Genomic DNA, 15,705 nt, shown 5'->3' with positions numbered 1-15,705 from the left:
TGTCATATTTTAAATTACAACCATCATTTGTACAGAAGAATGTAGCTCTGAACCTTCATTTCATTTTGTAAGGAAATAAGACAATCTAGGGATTTTCAGTACAATCCAAGAAAGCTCCAAATCAAATCTGAACTTTGACCCACCTGCCAATTACAGCTCCAATATCGATGGAAGCTTTTTGGTTCGGAGAGTAACTTAATGCAAAACCGTTGTCGAGTATAGTTTTTTATTTGTGATTGGCAGGCGCCTGAACGTTTTGATTAGGTCTGGGTCTTAGATTGCTTAGTTTTACTCGATATTAGGATAGTAAAATCACTCAAATAAAACCCAACAAAAAAACAAACTGACCTGACCATGTTTAATGTTTAGCACGGCCCCACACTGTTCATTCCTGAATGCAAGGAAGCCGTCCCCCCTTGCTCTACTGTTTTAACATGTTTTCACTCAAAACGTTTCAAACCAGGCACCGTTAAAATAATGGAAAATGATCTATTCACTCTTATAATATCCTGCACGTTTTCTTCTTCATGAGTCGCTGTCCGATATATTCTGCCCCAATGAGAGACAGAGAGCGCTGTAGGAGGGAGAAAAAAGAACAGTATTCTGACCGCACTTAAAAAACGAATCTTTATTAAATGAAAAGAAAAATTCCTGCAGGTCAAATATGAAATAGAATATACAAAAACTTTACATCAGTCTTGCCATTCAAAACAAAAATACAACAAAAACAACGAAAGTCTCAAACGAGAACGCATTTTAGTTTCTGTTTGTTTACATTTCTCCAGAATAAATTGATGAAACCAAGCAGTATGGCAGTAAAGTGTCGCACAGAGACGTGCCTAAAACCAAATGTCCGAGCAGCGTGTTTAAAAAACTACACCCCCACTCCTGTCTGGGACCCAGTGATTGGGAAGCTGCAGTAGCTGTTAAAACCTTGACATTCAAAACTTGATTCAAATCTGTAAATAATAGAGTAGAACCCAGACAGGAAACCCCTGTGAATGTGGTCTGCAATCACTATATCTAAACCATTTCATTGAATATCTCTGGGATAGACCATGTGTTACAAAACAAGACAGCAAAAAATATTCGAATGGTTCACTGGCCTCGTATCCACAGACATCTGAAAGGTACTGCTGGCTGTTACACAATGATGTGGTTCACTAAAACAACAGACGATAAAGGAAAGTGAAATGAAGGGAAAAGAAAACTGATTTTGTTGCAGGCTCAGAAGTGCCTATTTAAACTCTTTGGCATACCTGACCAATTGTATGTTATTTTTTTTAATTTTTTTTTATTTTTTTGACAAAACAAAATCAACAAAACAAAAATAACCCAAATAAAACAAAAACAAATTGTTGTCTTCCTATCTTATTCCACAATAAAACATTAAAACAACTTTACATTTAATTTGAACTGCTAAAATTCTCTATTCTAGCTGTGAACCTATATATACACACTGAGCCACCCCCCTCTCCTCCACACACTCTCCCTCACAAGCACACACACACACACACACACACACACACACACACACACACACAAATATGCCGCTGACTTCATTCAAACAAGGTGCCACTGTGGGATTTTGTGACTAATTGATAACAGTGATTTTCTGGGGAGGGAAGAAAAAAATGCATCAGAAAACAACATCGAAAAAAAAAAAAAAAAAATCTGCTTCCGGATCGGCCATCATCACATGAAGTCATTGAGTTCGGCTTCCAGAGCAGCTGCCATTTCGTCTGCCTCCGAGCTGCTCCCTTCCTCATCCTCGTTACTGGACTCCTTGCTGGACTGGCTGGCCGCGTCTCCTTCCCCCTCTTTGGCCTCCTCCAGCTTGCGCTTGTGACCCCTTTGAAAACGAGACAAAAAGGCCTCTGCTTTAGAACTCAGCTGGCAGGCGGACCAAGCCCAGCCACGCCACTCTGACACCTGACCTCCACGGGGTGCAAAGGTCAACCCACCTCTCCAACAGCAGCACTATTAGTGAGTGATGTGCACTCACTGCGGGCTTCTTGGTCGTTAAAGCATTCTAGTTAGTTCATTTTCAACAACTGAGCAGCACTGGGCTTTGTTAGTGGAGGCACAAATCAATCTGCTTTTGTTGATCTTAATAGTCCTTCTATAAAAACCACACAAGTCTAAGAGCTTTCTTGAGGAATTCATTGACATTTTACACATGCGGTTTGATCACGTGACAGATGTGCTCAGAACACGCTTTGCCTCTGCCTGAAGAGGGAATAATACCCGTTTTTTTATTTTTAACGATTTCAAAGTTGAAAAAAGGTGACAATAAGCTGGCTAACACTGCATTTTTAAGCGTGTTAGAAAAAACACTATTTTACCTAGGAATAAAGTCATTCATAGCCGATTCGCTAGTTTAATCAAGGTCTGCTGTGAGTGCGATTGCCACGGCATGTATAAGTTGCACGAACGATTGGGTTATCCACATGAGTAAGAATCTTTCACATCTGAAGGGTGTCTGGGAGCATATAAATAGAAGACTGTTAAGTATGCAAAAAAACATAAGAACAGAAGGAGAGAAGAAGAGAAAAAAAAAGATCTGCCAGGGGGACTGTCACGCTGTGTGGTAGTTACAGAATGTGGATTGCAGTGGGCTCTGAGGAGACTGAGCATGAAGCACTAAATACATCACCCGTGTCTCCAGCTCTTCAAGGGCTAATGAGTTAAGACCACTGAAGGCAGTTTTTCCCCCCCATGATCCCTACCATCTCCAAATGAATAGTTTTTTACAGATATGCTGATTGAACAAATATCAGCAGGCACACACATGCAGCTGTAGTTTAGTCACATTTATCTATAAGAACTAATCCATTCCAATAGAAAAAAAAAAAGGAAATCGAACAGTGGATTTAAGGGCAAGAAGGTATTGTTCCTTCAGCCAGCTTTGTTCAGTTAAATAGGTGAGTAAAAAACTGTTGAACTCTGTGAAGTTAAAAGTGCAGACAATAAAAAAATGACCATCGGTTATGACAGTGAGTGGCAGGTTTATTTTTTAAGGACCCTGCAAGTCAGGAGTGTTGAATATCTTTCAGACAGCATAGTGGATACAGTTCATCAAACCCGACAGACAGGCTAAATCATGAAATGCCGTCAAATCCTTCAATGCATATCGTTTGGATTTGAACAGATCATCAACACCATCGATACTGTAATGACTCTCCTGATTTATTTTGTAAGGAGCTATATTGGGAGAAAACTGTGCAAATAATAGCAAAAGTGTTTCTTTTCTTAATCCATATCACCCATTATCATAATTTCCCAGTACCGGTGCTCACACAGTGCTATTGTACATAACTGCAAGCTAAATTTAGGACATCATTATGTCTACGACCCATTCAAGAAAAGCACTGCCATGGCGAGAAATGATTACACTTAACAAGCATGTTATTTTCTTGGGAATAAATCATAAAAAAGTCTAACTACCAAAGTAATAAAAGAGTTTGACCTTGCTCTTAATCAGTTTACGGTGTGATTCATACCCTTGTTTATTATTTTCTTGTAATCACTCAGCAACACTGAAGATGATTGCACACTGGAGGGGGATTTGGTTTCTTTACAAACACACAAACTGTGAAAAAGATTCTGCCATAGAGGGCTTACACTGCAAAATTAAACTTTATGCATGGCGATAAGGGAGCACTGACAAGCTGAACCATAGGGATTTATTTTCATCCGAGCAACAGCAGTGAATTTCAATTAAATCCAGCCTCTGTGCCCGAGCTCTCATGGGGGGTCATGTTTGATCCAAGCTCCTAAGTCTGAAGGGTGGCTGCATTTATTTTCATCGGAGAGCAATGACCTGGTCTCTCTGAACTGTGCTGTTCTGTGACTTGTGGCTTATGGCTCTTTATGGGGTCAAAAGATGTTTTAGTTTGTGAAAAGTACCTAAACCAGACCTGAGGAAGTGAAAGGTTTAAGGCAATCTTTCCATGATGCTACCTAACTCCCACATCTGTATTTTCCCTTTAATTACTTTGTTTAATATTTCCTAATTTGCTATAAGAGAAAATATTTGTTTTAACACTAACAACACACAAATGAAAGGCTGTCGTTTTTTTTTTTGCAGTTCACAGGAAGTCTTTATGATTAGCCTAAACTGTGTGTGTGTGTGTGTGTGGGTTGGTTTATGTGGTTTATGAGGACTTTTTTTTAGGTTACAAACTGGTAATTACAAGGTTATTATGCAAAAACGGTGGTTTATGAGGACATTGCCAATGTCCCCATAATTCAAAACGCTTAAAAAAATATACTAAATGCAGAAAGTTTTGTATGGGGGTTAGGTTTAGGGTTAGGGGATAGAATCTATAGTTTGTACAGTATAAAAGTCATTATGTCTATGGAGAGTCCTCATAATGATAGTGGCACCAACATATGTGTGTGTGTGTGTGTGTGTGAGGGTGTGCATGTTTATTCTTTCACACATCTCACAATGAACCTGTCTCAAAGGGGGAGTTGTTGTTAGATAGGAGCTGATGATCATGATCGCCAACTCTGACTCAGTGCCTCTTGTATTGAGTTTTCTGTAATGTTTTGTGTGTCTGTCAAATGTGGACAGACTTCTGTAAGCTTTGTATTAGCTTACATTTCTATTTCTGTCTCCAGACAATCGGTTAAACAGGTGTAACTGGAATTTCTGTTAAGCTTCAGTGTCTGCATTTGAAGAGCATTATAATACAGAGAAGAGAAACTTAATAATAATCTGCAAGATGTGCATTGGAACGGCTGACAATTATTTCTTAATTTGAATGACATCTCCCTCCTGTTACAATCTCACACAATCTTACTATGTTAAATGTGCCATTTGACAGTCTATGATTTGCTCAGAAGCTATTGGTGTAAAAATAGCAGTCAGCATCTCTCAGGAGAGAGAGGGGGGGACAAAACAATATTAGACATAAAATACATATTTTATAAATTGGCTAATGTGCTTTATTGATACATTGTAAAGACATACCCAGAATTCAAGAAACTTATCAGCAACCATACGTCTATCTATGGAACTATGAATAAACCAGAGGAGCTCCACATCAAAACCAGAGGAGCTTTTCCAGATCAGCAGGGACGCACGCACCCGAGGACACAAATGGAAATTGGGCTTCAAGGCATTCAAGACAGAAAACAGGAGACACTTCTTCACACAGAGAGGCGTCACAATCTGAACAAACTCCCCAGCAATGTGGCTGAAGCTGAAAATTTGGAAACATTCAAAAATAAACTGGATAGGATCCTTGGATCACTTCGTTATTAATGGACACCAAATGAGCACGATGGGTCGAATGGCCTCGTTTGTAAACTTTCTTATGTCCTTATAACTTACCTCATTAAGCATATATATAACACTAAGCCTTCTGAAAAGCTGCAGATATATGATCTTACAAAGATGAGTGGAGAATGTGTGCTTCTGAAAGAAAGTTCAGGTAGATAAATGTCCACCCAAATCAAGTTCTTAGCTGTGATACTGTAAGATTTTCAGCTCCCCCTGTAATATCCCCTGCCATCCCACGTCTATAGACTATTCCTTACACTTTTATTAAGATACTTACAAGTGACTTCTGTCCAACTACCCTAACCTACATGGCCAGTCCAAGACACACAACATCTGCAATCTTTTAATCAAACCTGGTTTCTTTTAACTAATGATTATTGTCCTTTTTGTGGTCATATGAAGTGGGACTGTGTCATGAGAAAGTGTTGGATTCCAGCTAACTAGGGTATCCATCTGTGCTCTGTGTGGAGGTGTTTTGTCTCCCTCTCTCCAGGCTCAGGGTGTTGCTGTCAACAGTCACCTGTGCTCCCCTGAAGCCGGCTGTGATGCAGCCAATCAGAAGAGCTGAGTCTGAGGAGTCATGTCTGCTGCACATGACATCATTAATGACAGCATCATTTTATTTTTATACTCCTCTGTGCTGTGGCCATCTTTTATAATCTTTTTCATTCTAGAGTATTTTTCTTTAACATCAACGCTCCTCTCTCTTTCCCACATTACCCTTAACCTTTCTGTAATATGCCCTCATGCAACACTCTTGTAGTAGAAAACTTGTCCTAAACGTACAAACCCTGCTGTACACAATTATTATGATGATTTTGTAAGTCTGAACAGAGGGGAACCCTTAATGCTTTCTCTGTGCATTTTCTAATGAGGTATCCTAAGTTTTTAGATTAAAAAGGTTTTCAAAGTTATTGCTATTGTCAAACTTTAGCTGATTAATGAAGAAAGAAATAAAGAAAAATGTTTTTCTGTTCTTCAAAGAAGAGATTACATAAAGAATGAACTAACTCTCGACACCAGGGAGAGCAGTTCAAACAGCTCTGGGAGGCACCCACCGAATATATCTGACAGCTAAATACAGATGAGGCAACTTTTCAAATAAGCATAATAACCAAAAAGGCTGTGTAACTCTTAAAAGTGCCACAGGTTTTTGTGAAATATCACGCCTGATGCGCTATCTATCCATAGAATACCAACTACTCCCTTTAGAAAAATGCTTACTTTGACTATTGTGATAATACTCATTTCAACAACTTCAAAGTAGGAAATACTGCCTATTAGGAATTATTCAGGTGAACAAAATTAAAAGCACGACTCCACCTAAGCCTGGGTTATACTTGCAATTTAAAAATCAACAGGGGGTTAGTTGTGTTGCTACCCTGCAGAACTTATAAACTCTTCACAAACTTGATTTCTGAGAGACAGGTGCCATACTCTCGTCTGTGAACAGGAAGTCCACGACAGAAGCAGCTCAACCTGCATTCCCATCTAAAGAGGAACAGGACCACCACTATTGTGCATAGATAACCGTAGTCATTCTTAAAGGGTTTCAGATAAAAGCCACAAATAACCTTCTAAGGGAAATCCTGTTAAATTGAAATGATCTGCGTTCTTGTTCTCGGTGAAGCACTGACGATAAATACTTGGCACTTATACAAAGCTTACAGATGCCTTTGAATATACACACATATAAAATACATATAGAGCTCTTGAGTTCAAGTTACTGATAATTTATTAATGAGTTTCTATTTCTTGACGTACATTTTTCATTTGATGTTTAATGTATTCGTTTGTGCATGCATGCCTTCTACTTATTGTTGCAGTCTTAGTTGCATTAGTTCAGTACAGACAACAATGTATACAGTCTTAAGTAAAGCATGTATTTCCTTTAGGAATCATGCAGAAATAATGTGTCATTGTTACTGTGGATACTGAGCCTATAAACAGTGCATTGTACAATGGTGGAAATGTTTGCGAACACTATCTCTTTAAGTGCATGATGATTGAATTAATTCTGATATCACTGCCTTAGGAAATTAAATATGTACACACAATATGGCATATAAACAATGTGCCCACCAGCTGTAGTTTCCAATTATGCTAACCTCAATCTGCATTTGAAAATAATAAGTGCAATATGTAAGTAAGAAAGCATAATTCTGCCTTTAATAGACTTCAGGACCTGTAGACAGCGGGTTCATTGTTGGCGGCAGAAAACAAAACTCATCACACCATTTGTCAACTTTAAAGGCAAATTGTCTTGGTAAGTCATGACACACTTTTGTGGTTTAGACTGTCAACTGAGAGCTTGTCTGAATTCACTCCTACCATGACATACACTGCACTCACTAGGAATAGTTATTTTTGCATTTGAATATGGGCTGTAATTTATTTCCAGTTTCTGCCTTTGGGAACAGCTGATTATTGCTATGATACATAAACACTGTTATTACTCTTTAGTTGCCAGTGCCTGCTGGTATACCTTGAACTATTAGAGATGTGAAAAATGAAAAAGGTTTAATTAAATTCTCAAACGGATAATGCATTTCAGAGCACAGCTGCTTTGGCTTGTAACACAAAATAATCGCATCAATATACGCTCCTTTATAAGGCAATTGTGTTTACATCCAATTAAAATGCTAAGCAGGAGGCTAAAAATATGTATATCTGCAAAATACTTCTGCTTACATACAGAGGTAAGTTCACTTGGCACATGCAACAAAACCATGTTTGAGAATGTCTAAATATTTATTTCAAGAGGGAAACCAAATGTTTTCCTTGAGGGAAATATGGACAAATCCAGCTATTTCTGTTTAAATAATTGACTTTCCAACATACCGAACATCCCCTATCCAGCTCTGTTACCACACAATATTTGAGGGTGGGGGGTGGGTGGATTTATTTGGTTTCTGAATTTCTCAAAACATCATCATGACCTTTGTCAGAAAAATTGAAATACACGGTTATGCAAGGACGAAGCAAAGACTAAAGTTTGATATACAATTTTTAGCAATTCTGTGTTTGAATAAAAACCAAAAGAAGACCACAAATATGTATTAAAGTAATATACAGGTGCACTGTATCGAAAGCCTTTATATATTATTTGTATTCTTTTATGTATTTTTGTTGTCATTACTCTTTCTGAAGATATAAACCTTGTCGACATAAACAAAGCAAGCAGGGGGTCTACGCTTTCCACTCTGTTTCCACAAGCCCACGTTTCAGTTTCTCTCTGTTGAACACAAAATAAACAACATCAGATTCCCAAAAGTCTAGTATACTGCATTTTTAAATATTAAATGAAACTCACCAAAACCTGTTACTTTGTCTCTGTATCACAGTTTCCCTCACACTCTTTGGAGCAGCTTTCCACACTTAACTGCAGTTTTCTTACAGTCCTTTCTTCCTGTACACACAGTGCTGGGGGTTTCATACTGCTGCCGAGATTAAACCACTTGGGTCTATGAGGTTTCACGGGTACATGAGTTATAAACCTTGACAGCATCACAAGTGACAGTATGCACCTGTAAAAATGTAAGTCTCCACAGGCTTTTATTAATGCCGGATCCTCTATCCAATAACCTGACTTTAATGACCTGAAGCTGAGCTGAGCACAAATACCATATGGAATACTCCTGCTAATAATAATAAAAAAAATTGTCTCATGAATAATGTTCACCACACTCAGTATATTACACCCAGGACAGAAATATGAAGAGTTAGCATAATGAATGCGTGGCGTTGCAAAGCGCAAAGCGTGATTCAATTGTCTGCATCTCTAAATCCATCTCTCTTCCTGCTCCAGATTTAGTGATTATTATTATGGAGAGGAAGATTAATTGAACACAGCCCAATCCACTACTCCAATGACAGTACAAGCTATACTTTAAACATCTACAGGGGACACCGCCTGATTTATCATACCTGAAACCCCATGCAATCAATATCTCACTCTAGGCCTTTGAGAAAATTAAAACTGCCGTGCAGGTAGAGTCGAACAAGAAATCTGTGCCAGAGCCTGCAGGGTAATGAGATAAGACGATGCAACCCTGGGTGATCTAGTCAAGGGATTATTAATAGTCTTTGGACAGAAGAATGCAGAGGCAGGCATTTCTGGGTGTCATCCTCACTCTTGCATTCATTTGAGGGACAGCCCATTTGGAATAATTCAAACCAACTGGAACCATATTTCTACACTCACAAACCAAAAAAGCAGGTACATAATATACAGGGCAACAGGACACATCCATCATTCTACTTCTAAGTGTGAGATTCCTGACACCAAATCAAGCCCCTGCAACAAAAGAATCTTGTTATCTGGGCTGTGGTTGCCCATCATTACACAACTACAGAATTATGGTCTGTATCAGTGAAGATATATGATCAAAAAGCACAGGATGGATACATTTCAATAACTTTGAATAATCAGGTTAAAGATCTTGCTGACTAATGCTTAAGCGATTGAAGGTAAACAAATCTGAAATGTCACAATTAGCATTATTAAGCATCTGATGCTGGCGTTTACCGTGCATGTATTATTCCCCGTTTCATATTTCTAAACCCGCAGGCTACACCATCAGAGGAGAAATGACAGCAGGTTGTCAAAACAAATGTTCTCAACCAAAACAAAATCTCAATCAAAGTCACTTTGAAAGGCCACTTGCTCCCCCCTCACCAATTCATTTACCTTAGTATAGCATTTATTGTAAACTGTATGCCTGTGTATCAGTTACCCTAATGACAACTGGGTTAATGCTGGGCGATTACATGGGACTGCAATCACTAATATCGACTGTGACACAAACGCAATCATTTCCGCTTTTTGCTGCAGGCGAGAAATTATGTTCTTAAATTTGAAGTTATTAATGCAAAGAGAAAAACCATTTAAATGCGAGCTCCGTTGTGATGCTTCAGCAGTAAAGAACTGTATCTGACAGCTGTCTTAAAGAAAACAGTTGTTAGCTAATTAGGTATAACAACAAGCTTAATTTAAGAAGCCCAGGGCTGCAAAGGGTATAAGCTTAATATCTGCAAATTGAATGTCAGAATGTAACTGTCTAAATGCTCATCCTCTCTACTTCTGAAATATCCAAAAAATGTAGTGCTTATGCTTTTAATTAAACATGGGTCAGACTTGATGTCTAGTCGTACTTATAAATATCTAGATTATAAATTCCAAGCACATTTTTCATAATTGCATTTTTTCAGTTATTGTAACTCATTGACAAAATTACAGACAAACCAGACAATTGTTTTGATAATAAAACACAAAACGACAGCATATTATTTTTGAGGTCAAGCGAACAATGAAAGATATTATTGATACATTTCTAGGAAAAAAGTCAAAGAAAAAATTACTTAAGGATGGATTCTTATTTTTATCGTCCGAAAGAATAACAAGGCACAGACAAATATCATCTTAGACTGGGCTTTACCTCGGACCTCTAGATGCTGAAGTGAAATGTTTGTAACATCTGATTAAGACCTACTTTACAACAGAATGTTGGCATCATTAAAGACAACAGGAGATTTTCTACAGTGCATTCTTGCAGATCATTAATGTTCGTGTTCTAGGCATCATGAAAAACAGTGCCAGTCCTTGGTCAGATTCTTTAGGTTGGTGCATCTTGCCATTAGTGGATTTTAAGGACCATGCCAAATCATTAGAAGACATTCAGCAAGCTGCACCTTGTGGAATCATTATAGAGAAGGGTTAAAAGGCCAAATAAAACATTTGGCAGAATTATTTCTCTGTGTTTATATATCGTTGGTGAGAAAGGTGCAATTGATTACCACATGATGACTATGACTGTAGGAGTCACTAGTAAGAGATACACTTATTGGATTTAATAATGTTCTGCAAAGCACACTCTGGAAAGCAGCAACATATTTCCATAAAAACCCACTTTAAAAAGCCAGCTAAGCTAATGAACCATGATATCCTCGTGCTTTCAGAAAAATGGCAATGGAGACAAATAGGCCCAACCGTCAGTAGGTGTTTACAGTATGCTATACTTGTGCACTAAATTACGTTTTACCTCCTTGTACGAAAACAGAGTGCTGTGAATTCAGACAGACCTTAAAGTATCCGTGTCAGAATTCAAGTCCCAAGCATCCATTTGTGGTAGCCTCTTATTCTTGGCTGTTGTATTATTCATTCCTCAGAAACATGCCCACTGCTGTCCAGATGGCCGTTTAACCTTTTGAAGGTTTACAATGTGGTGAAAATCATTGAGTGCTATCAGGCTCTCGAGAAAATGAGAGTTGAGGAGAGGAACAAATGACTACAGATAAGGGCTGTTTTTGTTGTAAATGAACTTTGCTGATGTGGTGCCTCAGAGCAGGGCAATGCGAAAACAAATCATCTGCACTGTAATTAGTTAAGAGCTTCAGTACACATTTCACTGTAGGAACATCATTGTGCTGTAGTCAAACAGACCTAGTTACACACAACCCTAGCAAGATCTACCGCTAGCTCTTTATGCTAACAAGTCCTTTTTGAGTGTTGTTTGTACGCCTCAACCTATCCTTGGTTATAATTGACTTTCAAATGCTTTTCTGACCTTTCCACCTGGCAAAATATCTATTTGATTTATGTTACAGATGGAAATAAAAAAAGACACAGATATACAGAGAGTCACCAGAAGACATTCCTAAAGATTTTTCCAAACCTATTTTAAGGTGTGCGATTAATCATTAATGGGACCCCCAACAAATACAATTGATAGGTTATTCTTATTTACATTATCTACTGTAAATACATTCTTGTTACACGATCAACTCAGTTACCATGAAAGGGCTATTTTACTTAAAATTCAGGCAGTGTTTCTATTAGTCTACTTGCTATTCAGTTCATAAACCTAAGGTTACCTACAATGAAGTCCCCTGCGTCAAAGAGATAAGCTTTATATTAAAAAGCAAACAACAACAAACTGTTGTACACTATCAGCATATATTGGTTTTATCAGGCTTACTTGTGTACACTATAGCTCTTTAAATCTGTTACAATGATGTATTATATAAAGCCTTAGACTAAAGCAGTGTTTCTCAATCTTATCTACTTAACTCCTGCATTACAAACCTAGAAACGGTGAGGGACATGTGCTTGTCTATGGTCTTCTAATTCTGGCATCACAACCCAGATAATGAGTCTCACTAGGGACAGGGAGTGTCACAGCAGGTAGAACAACCATTTCCTTCAGATCTATCAACATAAATTCTTTATAAACACAATAGGTCAAAAGAAAAGTGTCCACATTTCGTCAGACTCAAGGGTGTTCTCAAAACGTTCTTGTAAACTTAACTGTCTGAGACTTTGATCAACAGGGAGCAAACACACAGCTTTTCCAACACAAAGCCGCAGTGTGTCCCAATCTCTCGGCTCTCCCGCAGACAGGTTAGTATTGACCATGGGCTGCCATTGAACCAATAGTGCTTCTGTGGAGGTAGTTTTATTGCACTGAGAAATGCACCTCAAAATAAATTAAATGTTTTCTTTATGAAAGCAATGATCTCTTCATTGAGTATTACTGCTTCTGATCAGTATGTAATCATTTTCTGTCTTCAGCAGTGTTCCACTTTATGATCTTAATAACCAGTTGGTAGCGAATGCTTAAGCATGAATATATTTTAGTTTTATTGCTATTAGTTTTGCCTTATGCACTGTCTTCCCTTCTGTTACTCTAACAATGAGTTCACCCCAGTTAGCCTTCCCTGCCTGTTGCCATCCATCAACTATAATAGTCATCCACCCCATCTCTAGGTCCTCTGTAGATTCGCAGTAAAATATAACTATACACATGTACATATTTTGCAACAGCCTAGGTAGGTGTGAGAGGGAAGCAACTGGAGATTTAATTTAGCATTAAATTTGGATTAGCTTTCATTTGTCACATCGCTATTACCCTTTTCATACATAAAGGTCAACTGAATGTCCCATGTCATAGAGCACAAATCAGCCACAAATTCCACTGTCATGTAAATAACCAAGTTAAATGCAGAGTGACCAACTGGTTTGAAGGAAGGCACAAGAAGAAGAAAAAAAGGACATTTGCCTTCTCATTACTTCTCAAGGGGCTGTTTTCATGGCTTCACACCGATTGTATCAGCTTACTGTACCTGACATCTCGCTTGGAGACTGACGTACAAGAAGTTATAATCCTAATGCAACACTGCACACAGCCGGTTGAACAGAACACAAACCAAGGTTCTTTGCCAAAGTCACTGGCTGCAAAGAATGCCTTCAAGCTAAGTTTGAAATGAAAATCTCCTGATACTGTTATGTTGATGTTATCTTTCACATGTAGCATACATTATTAATTTGAATCCACTGGTACTTGTCATGTAGACATCTAGGCTTCAGCTAGCACTTTCTAAAGCAGATCTATTCAAGATCAGAGCCTTACAGAAGAGGAATGGAAAGGGGGGGTAGAGGGAAGTCAATAACTGGTGCAATAAGTTTTCCTTGCAGTTTTAAACAGCTAAGAAAAACAATCTGATCTGCACCGTCTATACTGTGTGGTTTTCAGACAACCACATCAAGCACTACAAGTGAAAACCTGAAACACCAATAAATGGCATAATTTATAGATAATTTATTTTTTTATTAAAGGTAACACAAAGCAGTTTCCTTGTTTTACATGTTTAACAGTTTACCTGTTTTGAGTGGAGCCCTGAGAAATTCTAACCTCCACATCACAAGCAGACTTACAATTAGTCTGTAATGGACAAATCAGCTGCCGGATAAATATATCTCTTGAAAATGAAGGGGCCTTTCTTCAGTTCATCTATTCAAAATTAAGACATTGCAATATCTCACGGAAAATAAACAAACAAAAAGCTTGGGGGATTTTCTCGCAGGACTGTTCATTATTATAATTATTTCTTAACTAAACATCAATCTGCTGCAGTTAAGCTATACCACTAAATGCATCAATTGGAAAATGTCCATAGTTGCCCCTCATTACGAGAGGATATTTTATAATTAGCTAGTAGTTGATATGTTGATTACTTAATTATTCCTTCGATCCGCTTCATTGGGATGGCTTGTTGGAAAGTCTCAGGTTTCGGAATGAAATCTTGGAAGATAGGTCACACACAATCCCCCTTGGATTTCACAGGGCAATATTAATGAAACAAACAACACTTAACAAGCTGACTAATCCTTTTCTCTCTCATTCTCTTCTAACAACTGCTAGCTCACTCCTCTAGTGTCTTTAATGAGCACATTACAAGTTTAATGAGCAGATTCCTTCCTTATCATTTTTTCTCCAAAAACAAAATTTTCTACTCAACAGAACAAAACTCTGCAAGCAGAAAAGAATAAAATAAAACGGGCAGAAGACTGTTACCATTTCAAGACATACCATATTGCACCATTTCGCTGCCATTAGATACGTAAAAATACTAGACTGTATTTTGCCATTATCTGAAGTTAAGAAAAGCATTCATATAGATGATCATCACTGAGTAAATATGGTTGTTAACTGAAACCTTTTAATGAATGAATACAGTATAGTCCATACATTTCAACTATGTGAATATATAAATGAACTATTAGCAATGAGAGGCAACAATAAAGCACACAAACCTTTCGCTGAAGTAATGAGACAAACCCTGTAACCAGACACGTCTTGTAAACTATATATTTTTTCTTCAAAGTGTATGTAGTGAACAAAGGCAAAAACACCAGCAGGGATATTAGAAGGGAATATGAGTCAATACAAGCCAAAGGGGGTGCCTATCACTGCAGAAGCAATACTAATAAGACTTCTGATAATTTGTTTTAATATTTCTTTGGTTCTAATAGAGAGGTTTAATAGCTGGCATTGGATGGAATTACCTCTGGGGGATATAAGATATAACAACTTCTATACTGTACTATATATCCATATACTGAATCCCATACTTTGTTCTCTTATTAACTTAAGATTTGATACACTGTACCTTTCTACAAAGGTTATTGGATATTTAAAGCCTAACAAGAAAATTTACTTCCAAGTCCACAAAATAAAAAAATAGGCTACATTTTAAAACAGCGTTCAACATAATAGAAAACAGTAAGTTAATTTTAACATATATATTAACAAAAAATGTAAATGGACAAGTCTTTCATATCAGATATAATTCTGTTCATACCATTAAAAATAAAAATGAAATTAAGCAATTTTACTGTGCACTGACTTTGACATTTAATATTTTAACTAATCTGAGTATCTATAAGTAATAATACATACTGAATAGCTAGACAGTAAAACCGGTACAGCAGTACAAAACAAAATACCTTATGTGATCATTATGTAGATCTGTGTAGGGTTTTTTTAGGTTTTTTCCAACTATAAGAATTTTCAAAACACAAAGTTGCAAGAAAAGCAAATTTCTTAGGCTTCTTTGAGAATTGCCTGAAGCAAAAA

At 37.5% G+C, this 15,705-nt stretch overlaps 1 protein-coding gene across 2 annotated transcripts in view; it reads right to left on the bottom strand.

The window, feature by feature from the left end:
* Window positions 1–608: 608 nt before the first annotated feature.
* Window positions 609–15,705, bottom strand: part of ctdp1 (CTD (carboxy-terminal domain, RNA polymerase II, polypeptide A) phosphatase, subunit 1) — a 115,149-nt gene continuing 100,052 nt past the window's right edge. For both annotated transcript variants that reach the window (XM_066715855.1, XM_066715856.1), the window contains exon 13: window positions 609–1,852. In XM_066715855.1, coding sequence (XP_066571952.1) covers window positions 1,696–1,852 — 157 coding nt within the window. In that variant the 3' untranslated portion in view covers window positions 609–1,695. The remainder of the gene's footprint in view (window positions 1,853–15,705) is intronic.

The sequence above is a fragment of the Amia ocellicauda genome, chromosome 10, assembly GCF_036373705.1.
Source record: "Amia ocellicauda isolate fAmiCal2 chromosome 10, fAmiCal2.hap1, whole genome shotgun sequence".
Lineage (NCBI taxonomy): Eukaryota > Metazoa > Chordata > Actinopteri > Amiiformes > Amiidae > Amia > Amia ocellicauda.
The sequence above is the reverse complement of the archived record's forward strand: the minus strand, read 5'-3'. Positions and strand labels throughout refer to the sequence as shown.